This window comes from Rissa tridactyla, chromosome 3, assembly GCF_028500815.1.
Source record: "Rissa tridactyla isolate bRisTri1 chromosome 3, bRisTri1.patW.cur.20221130, whole genome shotgun sequence".
In the NCBI taxonomy this organism is placed as follows: domain Eukaryota; kingdom Metazoa; phylum Chordata; class Aves; order Charadriiformes; family Laridae; genus Rissa; species Rissa tridactyla.
In genome coordinates, this window is record NC_071468.1 from 81,243,712 (window position 1) to 81,262,154 (window position 18,443).

At 35.3% G+C, this 18,443-nt stretch overlaps 1 protein-coding gene across 3 annotated transcripts in view; it reads left to right on the forward strand.

Moving 5' to 3' along the window:
• Nucleotides 1–18,443, forward strand: part of ASCC3 (activating signal cointegrator 1 complex subunit 3) — a 274,324-nt gene that overhangs the window by 216,787 nt on the left and 39,094 nt on the right. For all 3 annotated transcript variants that reach the window (XM_054195069.1, XM_054195070.1, XM_054195071.1), the window contains 6 exons: nt 263–400; nt 498–618; nt 4,028–4,160; nt 6,760–6,885; nt 16,746–16,857; nt 17,144–17,278. In XM_054195069.1, coding sequence (XP_054051044.1) covers nt 263–400; nt 498–618; nt 4,028–4,160; nt 6,760–6,885; nt 16,746–16,857; nt 17,144–17,278 — 765 coding nt within the window. The remainder of the gene's footprint in view (nt 1–262; nt 401–497; nt 619–4,027; nt 4,161–6,759; nt 6,886–16,745; nt 16,858–17,143; nt 17,279–18,443) is intronic.

Genomic DNA, 18,443 nt, shown 5'->3' on the forward strand with positions numbered 1-18,443 from the left:
TTTTCAGCATTTTCATTTCCTTATCTGCACTATTTGTTGTGTCAATAAAGTCATGTGCATTTTGTATTCCCCCCATCATTAATCTAGTATTTGATTTTTTTAGGCTAAAACCAGACTGTTCAGAAACTGAAGACTGTCTTTTCCTGTTTGTATAAACAGCATTGAGCAAATTATCCTTGCTATAAAAAAAAGATAACAACCCTAAAAGTTTAACATTTCTGAGTAATCTGTTTTAAAACATGCAACTATTCTTCTGTTACAGATGAATGACATTATAGGGACAGTTAGAGATTCAAATCTGAAGCTGACACTTGCTTTTGGAATAGGCATGCACCATGCGGGTCTGCATGAAAGAGACAGGAAAACTGTGGAAGAATTGTTTGTGAACTGCAAAATCCAGGTACGTTTGTTGAGTCCTGCCGTAATGAGTTTTACATGGAATTTTGAAAGTTGGCTTTTTGTTATATATACCTCATTAATCTTTCTTTCTGTTTTAGGTTCTTATTGCCACAAGCACATTAGCTTGGGGTGTAAATTTTCCAGCTCATTTAGTAATTGTTAAAGGAACAGAATACTATGATGGAAAAACAAGGCGTTACGTGGATTATCCCATTACAGGTACTTACATATATTATGGAAATGCTCATATGTTGAAATGTATTTCAAGTGTATGCAAACGATCTGAATTATTTAGTAACTGATCCCTGAAAATACCTAATTTGGGTAGAGACTAAAAGTGCTGAGAAAAGAGTTTCTTTGTGTAATGCAAGTGGTGAGAGAACTCTTAAGATTTTACATAGTAATGAAAATGTTTCTATTTTGCAAATCTTTTTTCATGCTAAATCCCTTTAATGTGTATGATTCAAAGTAGACATTAAAAAATTAAAGCGACAATATAAAGTCATATTTAGCTACCTAGTTAATTGTGTAAAAGGAACTTTTCATGCCTGCGAATAATTTTTTTCAGTTTTGAAACCTTTTTTAAATAGAAACAGATTTTTAACAATAAGCTTAGCCATGGTTTGAAATGCAACAGTTGAATCACACATGTATGAGAACATAAAATTAATATGTAGTCACTGGACAGTAAACGAAAAACCTTAACTATTCTAGTATCTTCAGTGATGTAAGTGATACTTCAAGTAAATGATACTTCAAAAATAAGCAGATAAATTAAATATTTGAAATTCCGGGTTGATATAGACTTTTATTGCTTTCTGGCTCCAGTAAACTCCACTTTTCATAAACTGTTCTGCAGTGTTTTCAACAAGCTTAAGAAAGTGAACCATGGAAGAACTCCTTTCAGAGTTCAGACGGGGAGAATATTTGTCTGGATGGTACTAAGCTTGAAGAATGAGGACAAGCTAAATTTATTCCAGGTTTCCTGTTCTATTTTCCCTTTCTCTTTTGGCAAGAGAAAGTTTATTTTTAAATAATCCTATATATGCCAGAGATGTGTACACCAAAGGATAATCTAAATGTTATTTGTAATGTAAATAGAGAGCTTGCATCTTTCTAACCACACACTGTCTTTTCAGCAAGAGCAGCTGAAAAGACATTTCAGCTTACTAATGAAAAAAAGCTCAAACTGAAAATATTACAGGGGTTACTTCTCCCAGTAACCCATCACAGAGCTTTAAATTAAGTGGTTAGTGCACTGCAGGAAACTTGGGATTAATTTCCAGACCAGCTCTCTTGTTTAAAGATTCTGGAATGACCTGGGAGCTTCGCCATGCACATTTGCATTTTGTGACAGACTTAGGCTGAGGTAAACTTAGTACAAACGGTCTCTGCAGTGAAGTAGTATCTCTCTCCCCCCGACTGGAAGAATAGTGACAACTGACTTAATTACTGAGTGGGGAACAGTGATGAGGAAAGAAATCAACTAAGTTTTAAATTTTATGTTGAATCTGTAGGACTGTCAGAGAGAAGTAATCAAGAAAATTATATATTCAAAAGAAATCAGAAACTCAATAAGCATTGAAGACTTACTATGCTGTTTTAGAAATCTGTTGTACAAGTACTCACGAAGGCTTTAGGGAATGCTTATACTTTCACTCGTTAGTGCCTTTTTGAATTCAGGTGACTTGGACATTGGGGATTGTTCAATTCTTGAATTTTCAATAAGGCTGGGGGGTGCGGGGTGGAGGGGTGGATGGAATACCATCATCTGTGATGGAAGCATTTAGATTTTGTCGTCTGCACTGCAACAGAAAATGCAGATTCCTTACTTTATGAAGAAACATGTGGTGTGGTTTGCTTAGAGCATTTTTATTTTTAACTTTCTAGAGAATATTTATGCATCTGGAAGTTCTGTGGATAGGTAGTACAGTTTTGCAGCAGCAATAAAATGAAAATATAATGAGTTTCTTTCTGAAATACTTCCAAAATTTCACAATACTGTCTTTAATGCTGCCCTCAAGTTATGCCTTCACTGTTCTGTCATGGTATAACTTCGTTTCTTCCCGCTGACGTTACCTTTCTATATCAGTGATGCATTTGGCTCCAAGCAAGCAGCCAAGGGCAGAATGAATCATTCTGGAGTGTTCAGTAATTTCAAAATTTCACTTCTTTAAGTGAAGTCAGAGGCTTTGGGGAGGGCCTTTTCTCAGTTACCAGACATTTAATCAGCCAGTTGGATCATATTTAACATTTTAGGAGTTTAGTCCAGTGATTAAAAGCAGGCAAGCAACATACAGTCAGGAAAGAAAATATTGGTTTTGGATAATTACGTAGTGGATATTGGCAAAAATAATTTCCTGACACTTTTTGGTAAGTCCATTTCCTATACGTTATTATGCACAGTTTAATTCATCACATTAGAATAGCAAGCAGTTGTTTCATCACCCCCGTGTGCACATACTTATTCAAAAACATCGTTTTCAAACTAGTTTCATTTTACATTTTCATATCGCTGTGTTACTAAAACTGGTTTTCATCATTGGGCTGTTTCTCTTATCATTGTCCGTTGCTATAGGCCATTCTTCACCCTCTAGTTTTCCCTTCCCCAACTGACCATTGGACCAAAAGCTTATTGATTCTGAAATTGCTTTTCAAAATGCCAGGTAGTGCAAGCCACATCTTGTGTGCAGGTATGATGGAGCTCATAGAGAATACACAAAACATAAAAAGCTTTAAAATAAAGATGTAAAACTTACTTATGAATTGCTTTCCATTGTTTCTTCAAAGTTAAATAGCAGTTGGAGGCACCAAAAAGGAATCAGAGCTCTGTTGAGCAAGACACAAAACAACCTATGCAGATGCACTCTCTGATCATGAGAAGATGCAAACAGATAGATGATAAGCATACTTGTCTTGGTGGCCGGGTAGCAAGTTGAGCATGTTTTGTATAAACTAGTATTTTCAGTGTTTATAGAAATCATTAACTAGTATTTGTAAGCAATGACTTGTAGGCAGAGTAGCAGAGGTAAGCTTTAGCTGTACCTGCTTTTAAATTTGTATATTGTGATCTGTTATAGGGACAACATATGATACGAAATCGTCTCTACCCAAGAGCTAATACGTAACTGAAGTTAGGGTGGTAAAGACCATAGCTTTCAGGAATTAGAATTTGCCTTTACCTTTTTTCCTCTAAAATATTCAAAACGTAGGAAATCAGATATAGCAGAAAAGCTTATACAAGGAACTGTCACTATTGTGAAGTCAAATACTTGAAAATTAGGAAATAATAGACAGTTCTCTTACTCATCATCTTTAATTGCATGTGATCAAACAAGGGATGGATATGGAATGGAAGGAGAGTAGAGGAAATTTATATTAGTTGTAAGCTTGGATTCTATTGCAGTGGGTGGTCTTCAAGTATGCAGGAAGATACTCTCTGCCAGCAAGAAGTTCATCGTAAATTTATCTGAGATGGAAAAAAAAATTTAGATCTGTGAAAATCAATAGGCCATACGAGGCCAAAGAAATCCAAAAATCCTGTATTGCACATTATAAAGATGTAAATACATTTATTTATACATTCAAATAAATACATTTGTTTTATACATTATTTTCTCTTTGACAGATGTACTTCAGATGATGGGACGTGCTGGCAGACCACAGTTTGACGACCAGGGAAAAGCTGTAATTCTAGTTCATGATATTAAGAAAGACTTCTACAAAAAATTCCTTTATGAACCTTTCCCAGTGGAATCAAGGTAAAGATATAGCAATCAGAAAATCTGATCAAACTATAAACAATACTACAAGTGAGGGATAGAGAAAAACAAAACAAAATTCCTGTGCCAAATATCTCCTAAATATCAGGATCCTAGAGGAAAAACATTTTCCAAAAAATATTATTCATCTTTATGCAGAAAAATCCTTTCCTCCATGTGTTTTGAAGCACTGTTGAGCTCTTTAGTCCATTCCCAGATAATACTACAAAGGCTTCTCTGCTTCTTAGTGTTGTCTGAGACATTTGAATGAGAGCTGGTTCTCATTGGTTCTTCAAGGCCAGTGTGTAGGACAAATATACATGATCCTCAGAACCCTCTCTGAAATTATGTGACAAATTCTTAATAGGAAAAAAAAAAGTGAGTTTCTAGCACTTTTTGCCTAGAATACCTGTACCATTATTGATATCACATTCTTCAAAATCTCACAAGTGCAAAAAGAAATCTGCATGGTGTAAACTACTAATAATACATTTTCAAAACATCTTGCACTTCAAAACGGCAATATTTTTGTCAGAAATGTAGAAACACCACCTTTTTGCAGCCTCTCTGAACTTAGTTCATACCAACTTTGCTGTCCAGCATAATGTAACTCGTGCCTTCGTTGTGATATTTATAATATACTCTATTGTTCAGCAAGAAGCAGGACTAGTTACATAGGTCTCATATAGATGCATGTTTTCATGGAGGAATTCTCAGACATGTAATAAAGCATGAGCGTTACTGAAAGCTTTTCTCCATGATGAAGAATTCACAGTATTGTTCTCCTAGGAAAACTTCATCCCTCAACATAAGTGATAATGGGACCTCTGTCTGGTCAGGAAATTTGTAGGAGCTTGAGAGTGCTATCCACCTGTGAAGTGTAGTTGAAATGGGCTGGTGTATTTGAAGGTTAATTTCTGTGGTGCACAGACAGACGTAAAATTTTTTCAAACAAAGAATGTGGAGACATGCACTTCATTTCCTTAGGAAACCACACTTTTCTTTTTATAATGTATAAATTGCACTTAGCACAAAAGGCTAGGAGTTGATCTTCTTCAAAATGATAGCTAATAAGTCAAAAGAGCAGTGTGATTAAAATGATGATAAACTATCCAGACTGTATGGCACTAGCACAAACTAGGAAATCTCTCAATTCATTGGTAAATAAAAAACTGTATCTTCAATATAACAGTGGTAATCACACCTTGTTCCTGTTTGGAATACTGTAAATATTCTGTGTTTCTAGTAGCTCATTTTGTCTGTATATATTTACTTTGTAGTTTGATATATTCCATCTTTTACTATAAACAAAGACTATTTGATAAATTTTCATACTTATATTCACATATTAGTAGAAACCTCGTCCAGTTCTATGTTGGTTGTGATCCGATTAACTTAGAGTTGTCTTGGTCTCTTTTATGATCAAGTATTTAAAGTAAGAGGCTTCATAACTTCAAAGAGAAACTGTTTGGGTTTTTTTGGAGGGTTTTTAGTTTTAGAATGCTTTCCCATCTGTTCTACCAAAGAGCAGATATATCAGCTTTGTGTAGGATTTCAAATTTGTAAAATTAAACTTCATATTTTTTTAATTAAAGGTTTTTCTAAAAGCCATTGTTTGTGTTTTAGTTAGACTTGAGTACACAACTCGTATGACAGGCCTTGTGCTCTCACTGATCATGGGTCTGAAATATAGCACATTAGAAGCAAAAGAGAAAGCACTCTTTATTCTGGAATAGCTATTGAATCATCTGTCCAGTTTCTGTTGGACAATCTGGGTAGAACAGGTTCTTACCTTCAGAAGTGTGCAATCAGTGGTATAGAGCAATTAAAACAGCTACTCATACCAAATTATTCTTTACTTTTAGCAACAGGGCAAGAACAGTATGAAAAGAAGAAGCATTATAATACAAGAAAAAATAGGTTGATCCTTAAGGATATTTGCCATTCCCTGATTGAACTCTAGCCAGGCATGATCTCATTAGATACCCTAATGGAGGTCTTTGTTCCATCTAATGACACTAAACAGTATTTTACTTTGTAAGAATAATTTTAAACTGATTTTTTTTCTTCTGTGTTTCTGAGTTTAGATCTTTCTGGGTAAAAGTAGCTGTGCCTTTTTTTTTTTTTTTTTTGGTTGGATGAAGATGAGGCAAAATCTGGGGGAAGCAGTTTTGATGTAATTTTAATAGCCCTCAAGTATTTGTCAAGTATTAGCTAAGCTATTGCCACTGTTTCATTTCCTGTTTGTCTTTCCATATGATTCTCTATTGGATTAAACCAGCATGATCATATGGTCAACATACAGTATTCAGAAGTTACCACTGAGTAGCTCCATCTGAGTACATTCCATGAATGACTTAAACTTTTGCGTTCTTGGTCCAATCAAAAAATAATTTGGGTTTCATTCCACTATCATGTAAAGAAGATGACTGACCTTGCAATTACATTCCCCCTTCTTCCCCTCTTCTCTTTTACCAGAAGATAAATATATATTTTCAGATTAAAAGTAATAAACCTTTTAATGCACAACTCTACAAAATATATTACCAGTCTTTGTGATTGTAAAGTCGGCTAAGTCCTCTTGTTTCCTGTTCTTCAGCTTGTTAGAAGTGCTGGCTGACCACTTGAATGCTGAAATTGCTGCTGGAACAATTACTTCTAAGCAGGATGCAATGGATTATATCACCTGGACTTACTTCTTCCGCCGACTTATAATGAACCCAACGTGAGTATAAAATACAAATGCAATTTAATCTAAAGGTAACTTGAGGGTAAAGTTGATCCAAAGGTGACCCTGCTGCTGTTGGAGCCTAGAATACTTAGCAGTCTCCAATGTAGGAGCATTACTGGCCCACACATGGAATGAAACTTGTGTGCACATTTTTTTAATATTTTTTTTCTCTAAATATAAATGCATTTCTTGGCAGATAACTTTACAATTTAGTGACAACTATAAAATAGCCTTATTGAGGGGGCTACATCAGCATCCCTAAAATAAAACTCCAGATTGTCGCATTCCTTTAGGTATTGTATTTATAACGCGTTACTTTTTTTTTAGCTACCGCATTGATATGTTCTGCCCAGTATTCTATAGAAAGTCTATTAAGACCTGGATTTTGCTGATAAATGAGGGAATAGCTATCAGCTGTTTCTCTGTGATAAAGTTTACTTTCATTAGGGTATCCTGGTGAAACCATGTGTGCAATATTTTCAATGATCGTTATCATACTGCCTAGCTCCAGCTGGTATGCAGATCATTCTGAGCTGTTCCAGCAACATAGCCTGCCTTTGCCACAGCATTGTTTTGGGTAAATGGTATGTTACCTATCATGTGATCATTCACCCACCAAAATAATGTGGCAAATAAAGAATTGGGCATTTATAGCACTCAATATTTCTTGATGTACTCCAGAGTGTTGTGTTTCTGAAATCAGGTTAATGTCCATAACATTTGGCTGAATTTTCAGCTGGGTTCTTTATGGTCAACTGGTAGGAGCCCGCAGGTGATAAAATAATTTCCTTTAATTCTTTTTTAGTCTTCATTAGTTTTGAATTCTGCATCTACTCCTATGCTGAGAATCTCCCACAAAACAGAATTCTATCTATCTAATCTTCTTGGGAAATAAAAAATGCAGAATGATAGAACTGTAAACTAAAGAAAACACATTCAGTTCTCTTACTTCATAACTAACAAAATGAATACACTTATGTGGAAGGTATTTCTCCCCTGAGAGTGACAAACGGCTAAATTCTGGTTTTGTCTAGGTTAGATGTGGGTAAAGGCATGTTTATTTGTATGACTTTGGAATTTACACTTGATCCATATTACAAATAATGTTAAAAATTATGCCACTGCAGACTCCATTCTTTTTTAGTATAATGAATAAGTAGTGTTATTTTAAAATGTCTAGCTCTTGAATCGCTGTGTTGAAGTGATTTTGTTGATTTGTCTTTGGCAAGCTTTGATCATGTGGTGTCTGTGGTAGGTAGATTTTTAAGACAGAACTTGTAGCCCAAAGGCAAGTGTAGAATATAGAAATGTAGTCTTTTGATTTAATAGGCAGGCTCTTCCCAATATAAAAGAGGTTCTCACTGGAGTGTGAGACTGGCATGTTTACTGACAGTCCTTTCTTTCTCAGCAGTTGCTTTAATGTGCAATGTCATGGAAAGCTAAATCTGAAGTTATCACCATATCAACGTTTAGGCAAAAGTTCTGCTGTTCATAGAGCATTGTGGGAAGAAAGGAGAAAAAACAAAAGTGAGATGCAAAGCCTTTGTAATAAGAAACAAGATGAACAGATCTTGACTAGTCATGTCCTTAATGGCAGGATAGGAATGCATATTGAAGTTTCTAATGAAATTGGAGTCTTTCATTGGGATGCTACACATGCAGGTTGGAACAGTTCACATGTTGTGCTCCTTTACCCTCTGTCTCATCCACGCGGAGGTACTCAGCATTCCTTCTGTACTCTGTCATGCAGGGAGAAAAATTAAGGACTGTGTCCCTGACTATGAATTGACTGTGTCAAAGAGATCCCTTCTAGAGACCCAGTGCAAATGCAATGGATGTGCAGACTTTCCATTCTTTGACATGTTAATAAATTCTATTAAGTTTCATCCAAAGTAATAAACCAGCCAATTAGTAGAGTTCCTGGGCGTACTGTCTGTTATTTCCAGACCGCCTACAAGCCAAGCAGTTCCAGTGCAGTAAATGTTTGAATGAGATACATCAAAGAAAAACTGAAGAGTTTTACGAGGAGAAGTCAGTGATACTTGAGATAATTTTGAATAATTTGCAATATAGTAGTGGACTTCACTGTGCCATAGATGAGCATATGAAATGGTTGATATTACCAAACAAAAACTATTTGTTGCCTTTAAATAATCCAAAGGTTTTAGGGTTTATTTTTTCACAAGAGTAGGAGCACAAGGGCTGAATTTTGGTTTGGGTAGTTACACAATGCCCACCCAGTGTCACTTGATACAGTGTTGTTTATCATGTCCTGCCCCAAAGCAATTTTGTTGACTTTCTCTCCACTGTGATACAAGAAGTATTTCCCAGCCAGCAGGTGATTTTACCTTAGTGGTGAATAAGTAATTCCCATGTGCATGATTGGTAAATTGCCTTGGGATTCATTGGCATAAAAGTCATTGCATGTGATGCTGTAAATCCCCAAAATAATGGGCTTAGATAATGTGCAGAAGATTTATATTCTCATTTATTGCCAGTTTTAGCTACTTGTATATTAAAGCTGCATAAACAAATCAGGGATCATCCCATTCCAATCCAGTATCATAAAATGCCTTACTGAATGCTTATAATTTGTACTATTTAAGTAATGTTAATCTACCTTTGTTGTGAGACAGAGACCGAAATATCCTTTTGCTGTAAGTATTCAGGTTTCTTCTAAACATGCAGTCATTACGAAAGTTTTTCTGTCACACTTGAGATAATTTATTAGACTTGTAATAGTGGCTTTTTTTAATGGTGTTGATGAAAACCTTGGTATGTTATGATACTTCTTTTCATCAAAACATTTTAATTTTCCTGTTTGATGAATCCCTGTATCTTGAAATCTGTGAAATGGGTTTTAACTCTCTAGTTAAGAGGAGCAATTGAGATGTTTATTTGGGGGAGTGGAGTAACTGAGTGCTAGTTTTGTTCAGAGGCATACTGACTAGCAAATGAGAGGGGGGGGCACAAATAAAAAATTGTTTATCAAAGTATATCAGTCTCAATATCCAGAGTTTCTTCCCTCTTCTTTCCCTCCCCCAAAGCAATTATTCCTAAATGTCAAGGTTTTTGAATTTGCGTGTGAAGACAAAGTTTCTGTGCTACTTCAGTCAGGTACTACAACGTGTTCTCCTTTCCACGTACAACTGTAGTTGATATGTTCTTAGTCAAGATCATACAAGACAGATCAGCGAAGTGCCCTGTTCTTTGAAAGGGGCTATTTTGAGAGGCTCGTCTATCTCCTTCCCTTGGCTGAAATTCCTTGACTATTTCATGCTTTCACCCTTATAAAAGATTGTAATCTGCAACTTTCTACAAAAGAGAAATGGCTATGGGAAACATTTTCTGTAAATCAGGTTATGATACTTTCCAGATACATGTGCAGTAAAAGAGAAATAGAAATTTACAACATATGTAAAGTTAAGCAGAATCGGCTTTCATTTGGAAAGTTAATTTTTAGATATTCTGAGAGCACATATCACATCACTGTTAAAATGTGTGGGGTTTTTATGTATTTATAAATACATATGAGGATAGGTGTATATACATACACACTTATAAAATCAGTTTTCTGTGTAAATTCCTTGTGAAGACCTGAAAAATTGTTTTATTAATTCATTCTTAGAATTATTATTACTGTTTTTTTTTCACTTTGTGTCAGTCTTACAAAGTTTTCTGGAGTGAAAGAATAATTTAGCATAAATTATAATTAAATTATCTCAGACTGATGCTCTTATCATCACACACTTATATTTTACTTTAAATTTCCTTTTCTCAGTATGATTAGCTGAGCATGTCTAATAACATGTGAATAAAACATCTGAATAAAAATTATGATTTTAGACTGTTCCAATATAGTTTCTGATATTGAGGTGACAGCTAATATCAGCCAGTCAGGATAGGATAATATGTATTTCAGTGACAAAATCACAGTTATTCAGAATTTTAGGGCTAGTTTGGAATTATATCAGAAGGGAGGGGGGATTACTGAAGAGAGTTAAATTAACTAAGATTAAGAGATAGAATGGAAAAGTTGGGCAGTAGATACTAAGAACAGAAGATAAGAAGGTGCAAGCTCATAACAAGGGCTTGTTCTTTTAAATTATTAGGGTCACAGTGATGTGAAAAGTACAGTAATGGTAGTTCATGGTATGCTTTTACAAAACTATTCACACAAATTAAGTTTTTCTGATTCTCTCAGACTGGGAAGCCCCAGGCTGCTGAGTATTTGAGCCACCTCCTGTTCCCCCGTCTGGTGCAGTCTTAAGTGAGAATGCAAAGCTGAAGACCCCACATCTCCCCATTCAGAAAGTGAATTCCCATAATTGTCTTCCTACTCTTGGATGCGATTTACCTGTACAAATTATCTGTTGGAATATATCATAGGAAAATTAAATGCCCGATTGATATGTAAGGAAATTTACATATGCCTATTCCCTCTAATTTCTCATCTTATAAACGCATTTTAGGAGATAAACTTTCTTGTAAATATCTTCATTAGAAGCACTGATGTGGAGGCAAATACCTTGCTGGTGTCAGAGAAACTGAACTGAAATCTTCTTAAATAACCACAATGTACAATATACTAACAACTGATTAAAGATAGCAATGTATCTATTTCCCATACCTGGCATAAGTGAATATATGAATGCAAGAAAATATGGTACAGGTAAAATACATATAGAGATTACTGTCTGCAGCATTTGTGCATGCTGTAATGCATTTTAGCAAGCCGATCACAGACTCCAGAGTCAGTCAGTGATGCCTTAACAACAGAAGTGAGTTGATACATTGGTTCGTAGCTCTCTGGCTATGAAGATCCATCAATTTTGCAGTATACTCACTACCATTTCCATGGTACCATTTGAAGATGGCAGCTGCTGAAGGCCACAAGCCGATGAAAGTAAACACAACTGATGACTGCAGTAAAGCGATTTACAAAAATTACTGTCTGGGCCCCCCCATACTTGTTCATAACAAAATTCTGCTTTCGGGACTGTAAAATCACAGAAAGAACTCTTTCTTGCTATCAAGTGAATGCTGTAGATTCTTCTTTTTTGTGCGTTTGTTTCAAAAGGCCTTCTGGCTAGCAAGTTTTTTCTTTTAATATTTTTGTCTGACTCTGCCACCGATTTTCATTATGTGTGTCACTATTACTACCGTATAATCTGAACATAAAAAACATGGTGCTGTAACAAATGACTTCACAGCATTGACAGTTATAGCAGGACCGTTTCAAGGCTGATGAAAAATTTCCCAGAGAGATCTCAGGTCAGGTTTACATAAGCTAAACAGGAAATGATTGCCAACGTTCACATTAAATCCTAAATGTTTTGTGTAACTTCATCTACATTTTATGTTCCTGCATGTCTCTCTGTCTTTCTCAGCTGATGAAATTCCACCCTTCCTTAGATTAGAGAAAGAAGTTCATGTTTCACGGTTTGTTGTTCTTGCTAAGCTCTACAAGGTTTGGGATTTAAAATATATTATTTAAAAGACAATAAAAAGTTCCTTCGGTTTCTGATTGTTTAAATTTTACATACTTTGTAAATTTTTATGATACCTAGGGGTTTGTTATTGCTTTTCCCCAATGGACTACTAATGGAAGTTAGCCTGTCTAGCCCATGTGCTAGATGCTGTTAGGATAAAACTGCCTTTGACTTTCACACCTCTCAGGGGACGAGTAATTGTTGTGTTCAAACAGCCTGTAATTGTGATCCCGCTGGCTTTCTCAGTACGCTTCTGGCTATTAGAATCATTAAACAACTCAGCACCTGTTAACAGCATTGTAAATATTCAACCCTGCTTGTGTGCAGGTTGAGTCCAATATAGGAGAAGGCTTACAGAGCCCAGCCTCATAAATTAGAGCTTCTGACAAGTCAATTATTGTGAAACTGGGCTTCACTGTGAAATAAATGAAATGGTGTGCTGATAAAAAGGTAGGCTGTCTGTTTATAGCAAAGGGAAAATAATGACTAGATGATTCAATGCAGTGAGCATGAAACTGCATTGTTTTTATTCTTTATCTGTAATTAAATAGTTAGGTAATATAGCTTCATAGAGGAACTCACATACGATGCAGTTTTTATACTTGGAGTATACCAACATGCAAAATTCAACTTGCATTTATGTCTGTGCATTCAAAATACTGTCTAATGTCATGATACCTCTGTTTTCACTAATGATTTTAACATAGTCTTTCTAGATGAATGGCTTTGCTTTTTATTAGGGGAAAATGTGCTGAGTGACCAAGAAGCTCCTGTGGGTGTGCTCAAAATTATATTTACCCCATTATAGATAGTAGTTAAAACACACTGGTACCACTTCACTCAAGATTACAAACCATTTAAGATTTTTCTTTGCATTGTTTTATTTGCACTAGGCAGCTATATATTTAGTCCTCTGACAAAAAATTACCAAAAATCAGCAAATTTAAAATTCACATGGTTTTTAAAAGACATTAATGCCTTTAAAATAGCATCTTTTATGATTTCAACTGCACTGTTAAATACTGCAGAGCACAAGATAAAATCTGCTTGAATTACTGTCCTAAATTTCAGTCTCGGAACAGAATTTCAGTGTATTGCCCCGTCTCTTCCTTTGTTTTATCAGTATTCATCATCGATGTTGTGGTACTGCAAATAATAGTGCTGCGACGATACGGTAAAAATCTGAATACCGTGATAATGAAGCGCCTTAATTAGAATCATTTCAGTAGTGCTATATTCCATTTAGAATAAATACTAATGAATCATTAGTGGTTTAGATGTATAAAACAGAAAATCTTTTCACATCCTTAAACAACTTATGTAGTTAATTTGCTCGATTATTTTCAGAAGGTAAACAAAATGTTACAAAGTCATTTCTGCTATTAAACAGAATCTAAATGTGTTCAGTGATAAGATGGCAGGCAGATAAAAGGTGCAGGTGGAAATATTTACCATTTTTTATCATTACTGTATTACTTCAGTAAATTTAAAAGGGGACTCATGAAAATTAAGTTACATTGAAAACAGTGTTAAGAGTACTTTTGCTACAAATAAGTTTTCTTTGCGTCAGGCTGATAACGTGTGGCTGTCTACCATATAAAACTTTTTAGTCAATATAAATATTCCTTTTATTTTTATTTGGTTTTGGACAATAGCTGTGTATTAACATTGAGAGTTTTAAGTATTTGAGATCATCCTGGCATGAACCCATATAAAATATCAGAGTTGAATATTCCACTGCCATATATATACACTTTGTTGTTGTCTAACATAGCTGACTGTTTCCTGCTATCAGAACAGATTTTTTTAATCTTTTTCTCATAGTAGTAGTGTTTTACACCAATTTTACCCAATTATAAGTGAACATTCAAAGTATCAGAGAATTAACCCCATAATTTGGGATTAATAACAAGGGAAAAAATCTGGAAATGACTGTACTGCTATTTAGCATGCAGGTTTTTTTCAGTTATGCTATCGCTATTCAAAAAGGTAGATGTTAAAAACTGTATTTAAGAAAATAACAGTGCAAATGAGATTCTGCTAATAAAATAGTCATGCAAGGATGCTTGCAGTATATAAAAATGCAATTCCATCTTTTGAAATTTGCTATCAGCAGCATTACAGTAATCAAAATAGAGCTTAATTCAGAAAATGGGATTCATCTGCCCAAATATAGCATCAACAACTGAACTGATTGTCTAAAGTTCTTTTTTTTTAGGCAATGATTACATTCCACCCCATCCTAAAGCAGATATATAAAATACTTCAGATGAATAGCATTCTGCAAGCATGCATATCTCTCCATTGGCAGTAAAAGGAGTTAAAAAGACTAACTCTGGTGTAGCTGTAACTGTTTAAAATCAGCTAAAATGAATCTCAGCACACTGTTTTACAGCCTGTTGTTCACCTGCACAAAATAACACTGAAAGAACCTAATCTCCATTACAGCATGTGGTATTGTTTCCAGTGGGGATGCTGAGTACATCGTAACAGTAGGAAATTTTAGTAAAGCAGCTAGTATGAACAAAGGAGCATCGTTCATCGTTGCAGCAATCTCAGTAGTCTATTTGTGCGTCAGTATTTTACAGAATTAAATGAGCAAGGACAACCTTTTTTACTTTTTTAACATTTTTTTAACATTTCAATAAATCGTCACATTTTTTTTCTGTTTGAATTCCACTCGGAAATTGCATGATTTAATTGCTCTGCTTAAATTCAGAATTTTTAAACTTTCTGAGCATTCTCAGTTTTTCTTTCCTGCTCGTTGAACTTAATTGTTACTTTCTGAATTGGTGCCTTTGTTGAATCTAGGACACAAGGTCTTACTACATTTTTATCTGGAGTTTTCTAGGTAAAAGCTCTTTGTGCAATTATGTTAGTGTGAGTAAGAATCTTATAATACAGCTTAAGTTCTACAGTTAAGGAGTGCAAACTTCAGTCACCGGGTCTTTTTTATATGCTGGCATAACAACATGTTTTGGCACACTTTACAAACATTTTTCGTTCATACAGATAACTAAGAACGAGTGTTACTATATATAGTTTGCCTGAAAGTGAACATGTGAAGTAACCACATTGATAAATACCCTATTCCTTTTTTTAGCAATTTGAGCTTTGATAATAAAATGACATGGAAATACAACAACAAACACCAACATTTGGACTGGTGTAAGGTTACTTTTTCAAGAAATGTCATTATATGCCTAGTTTTTATTTTCAGAGTTCAAGGATGTAAGGACAGTTGCTATACTTGGTGGGTTTTCTTCCTTTCTCTTGAAGTTAAAATACTGTTACTTATGTTAATATTGCCTTACATAATCAGGAAGATATACTTACGCAATCAGGAAAATTTTTCCAGCCCAGTTCTGTTTGTATCAACCTTTCTATTAATAGACAGATAAATTACAATCTTTCCATGTGTACCTGCTTGTATCATGTTGCTTACTCCCTGTTGTGGTTTAGATCAGATCGGCCAATGGGGAGATGACAGATGCTCTCCCCCACCTCTCGCTCCAAGGAGAGGAGGAGGAGAGATAGAGAGATCTATGAGTTTAGAAGGAACTAAACTACTTCAATGGACTATTAAAATAAAAAAGAAAGAATGAAATATATACAAAACCGTATCAAGCTCCCAGGATGATGTCATCGGCAGGCACTGAAGAAGTCCCAGACTGGACTCAGCAACAGATGGGAACTGGATTCCAGATCTGGAGTCAGGAACCCACTGATCAGGATCAAAGGCAAACGAACAGACAGGATCCTTCTCGGATGTTGGCCATTGAAGAAAAAGGCCTGGCCCCTTGATCGCTCAGCTTTTATACTGAGCATGGGGCAGATGGGATGGAATACCCTGTTGGTCAATTTTGGGTCACCTGTCCTGTCCTCTCCTCCCTGCAGGTGACACCCCGCTAAGCTTTTCCACTTCCGACCTCCAGCAGGGCAAATATCGAAATTAGCTGACCTTGGTTCTTATAGCAATAAGTATAAGCAAGAGCCTCTCTGCGTACCTTTCCTTGGTGTGATCAGGTCTTATCACTCTGAGAACAAACAGTTTTCTGCACAATATGCTGTTAATTTCAGAGAGTTAGAAGAGGCTTAGCTAAGAAGTAAAATTACTGAACAGAAAGTTGGTTCTGTTTTACCTCAAGGCAGGACACTCCCACAAACCATTTAAGAATCGTGAATTTCATGTTAGACTATATAAGGAAATAGTTCTGTGTTTAATTGTTTAAAGTGGATATTGCTCTTCCAAGTATGTGTGTGTATCATAGCAGCCTTGTAAGTTTTTCTATAAGACATTATTGTTAAAAATCTTCAGTGTCAAAAGTATTCATGTAATGCATCTGTTTTCAATTTATCTAGTTACTATAACTTGGATGATGTGAGCCATGACACTATGAATAAGTACCTCTCGAGCCTTGTTGAGAAATCCCTCTTTGATTTGGAATGCTCCTACTGTATTGAAATTGGGGAGGTAAGACTAATCTGTGCCTTACAAGATTCAGTAAGATGCATGCTCCTAAAAGTTGGGAACAGCAAGATACGTGCTTCTGATTTGAGATGTCAGAGTTTGTCTATGGAGCTATTTGTAAGACTTACACTGAAAACTGAGCTTAATTAGGGTTGCAGCTAAATTATGATGCTAAACCATTTTTGCTATTCTATCTTACAAAGTAGTCTTAAACTATTTTACAGTTTTGTAGGAACCATTTATATTGAACCATGTAGGAAACTTGTATATTTGATTCCTCTTCTAACAGGATAATCGCAGCATTGAACCTCTGACATATGGCCGCATTGCTTCCTATTATTATTTGAAGCATCCAACTATTGGGATGTTCAAAGACCAGTTGAAACCTGAAAGCAACATTGAAGAATTGCTCTTAATTCTGACAGTAAGTACTGATATTTTAACTTAAACATATGTAACTCTTGACTCTTAAAGGCACTTAGAAGTGTATGAAAAAACACCCTGAAATTAAGAAAAGCCTTTCTTCCCTGATCTGTAATTTCATTCTTTGTTATTTAGAGTAATATACCTGAATCGTTTTTGTGTTTCAAAGTGTTTCATCTAATCAGTACATCAAAATTACTGTATAGACCTGTTTCTCTTCTTACGTCTTTTATAATGTTCAGGATCTATACAAATCTGATATTTGAGTTTTTTTCAAAGTAAGTTAGCTAGAATACTAAAATGCCAGAATACTAACTGCATATCAACATCCTAAATCTGTACCAGGGCCATCACTTTGCTCTGGGACAATCTGGAAGATAAAGCAGCTTTAAGAAGTGGGTGAAATGTATGGGGAAGACCTGTTTCCTAGAATGCCTTCTTTTCCTTCTCCCAGCTACCTCATGATCCCTGAGGGCCAGCTCATGCAGTTAGTCTAGTGCAATGCAAGGCAAAAGATTTTAGGGTACAAAATTGGAGACAGAGTGTATAATGCAGTGTGATAGTATTACATTCTCATCATAAAAGAATCAGGTTTTACTCCATTTTCCTTTTTAAGTACTCATATCTACAAAATCATCTTTTTCAAAATGGTATTACTCCACTTGTACATTTGGAGTAACCCAAATGTATTACTCCACATGTATTTGAAAACAAGAAGTGCCTGAATATGATCCAGGAAAGCTTATTTCTGCCCGTTTATGATTATAGCCTGTTACTTGTTTATAACAAGTGGACCAAATTCTTTAATATTCTGATTTCCAAGTGTTAACTTCAAAATCTAGAGTCTCATAGCATTTATGTGTTACTTTTATATTCATTCTTGTTTTGACATGCGGCCGAAATTTCTCTGAGGAGAAATACAAGAAGAAAAATTAAAATAGTGCTATTCAACAGTTTGCATCTCAATAAAACCTGATCGGCATTTTATGACACTAGGAAAGCCACTTTTCTAGTACAGGGACTTACTTTCTGATAAATTTGTCGCCTGCTGCAAACATTCAGAGTGTTACAGCTCAGAAACAAAGGCCACAGTAATCTTTTATAATGGAATGTGTTAGACAGCCTAAATAGGGGAATTGCTATCACTGACCCTGCAATATCTATTG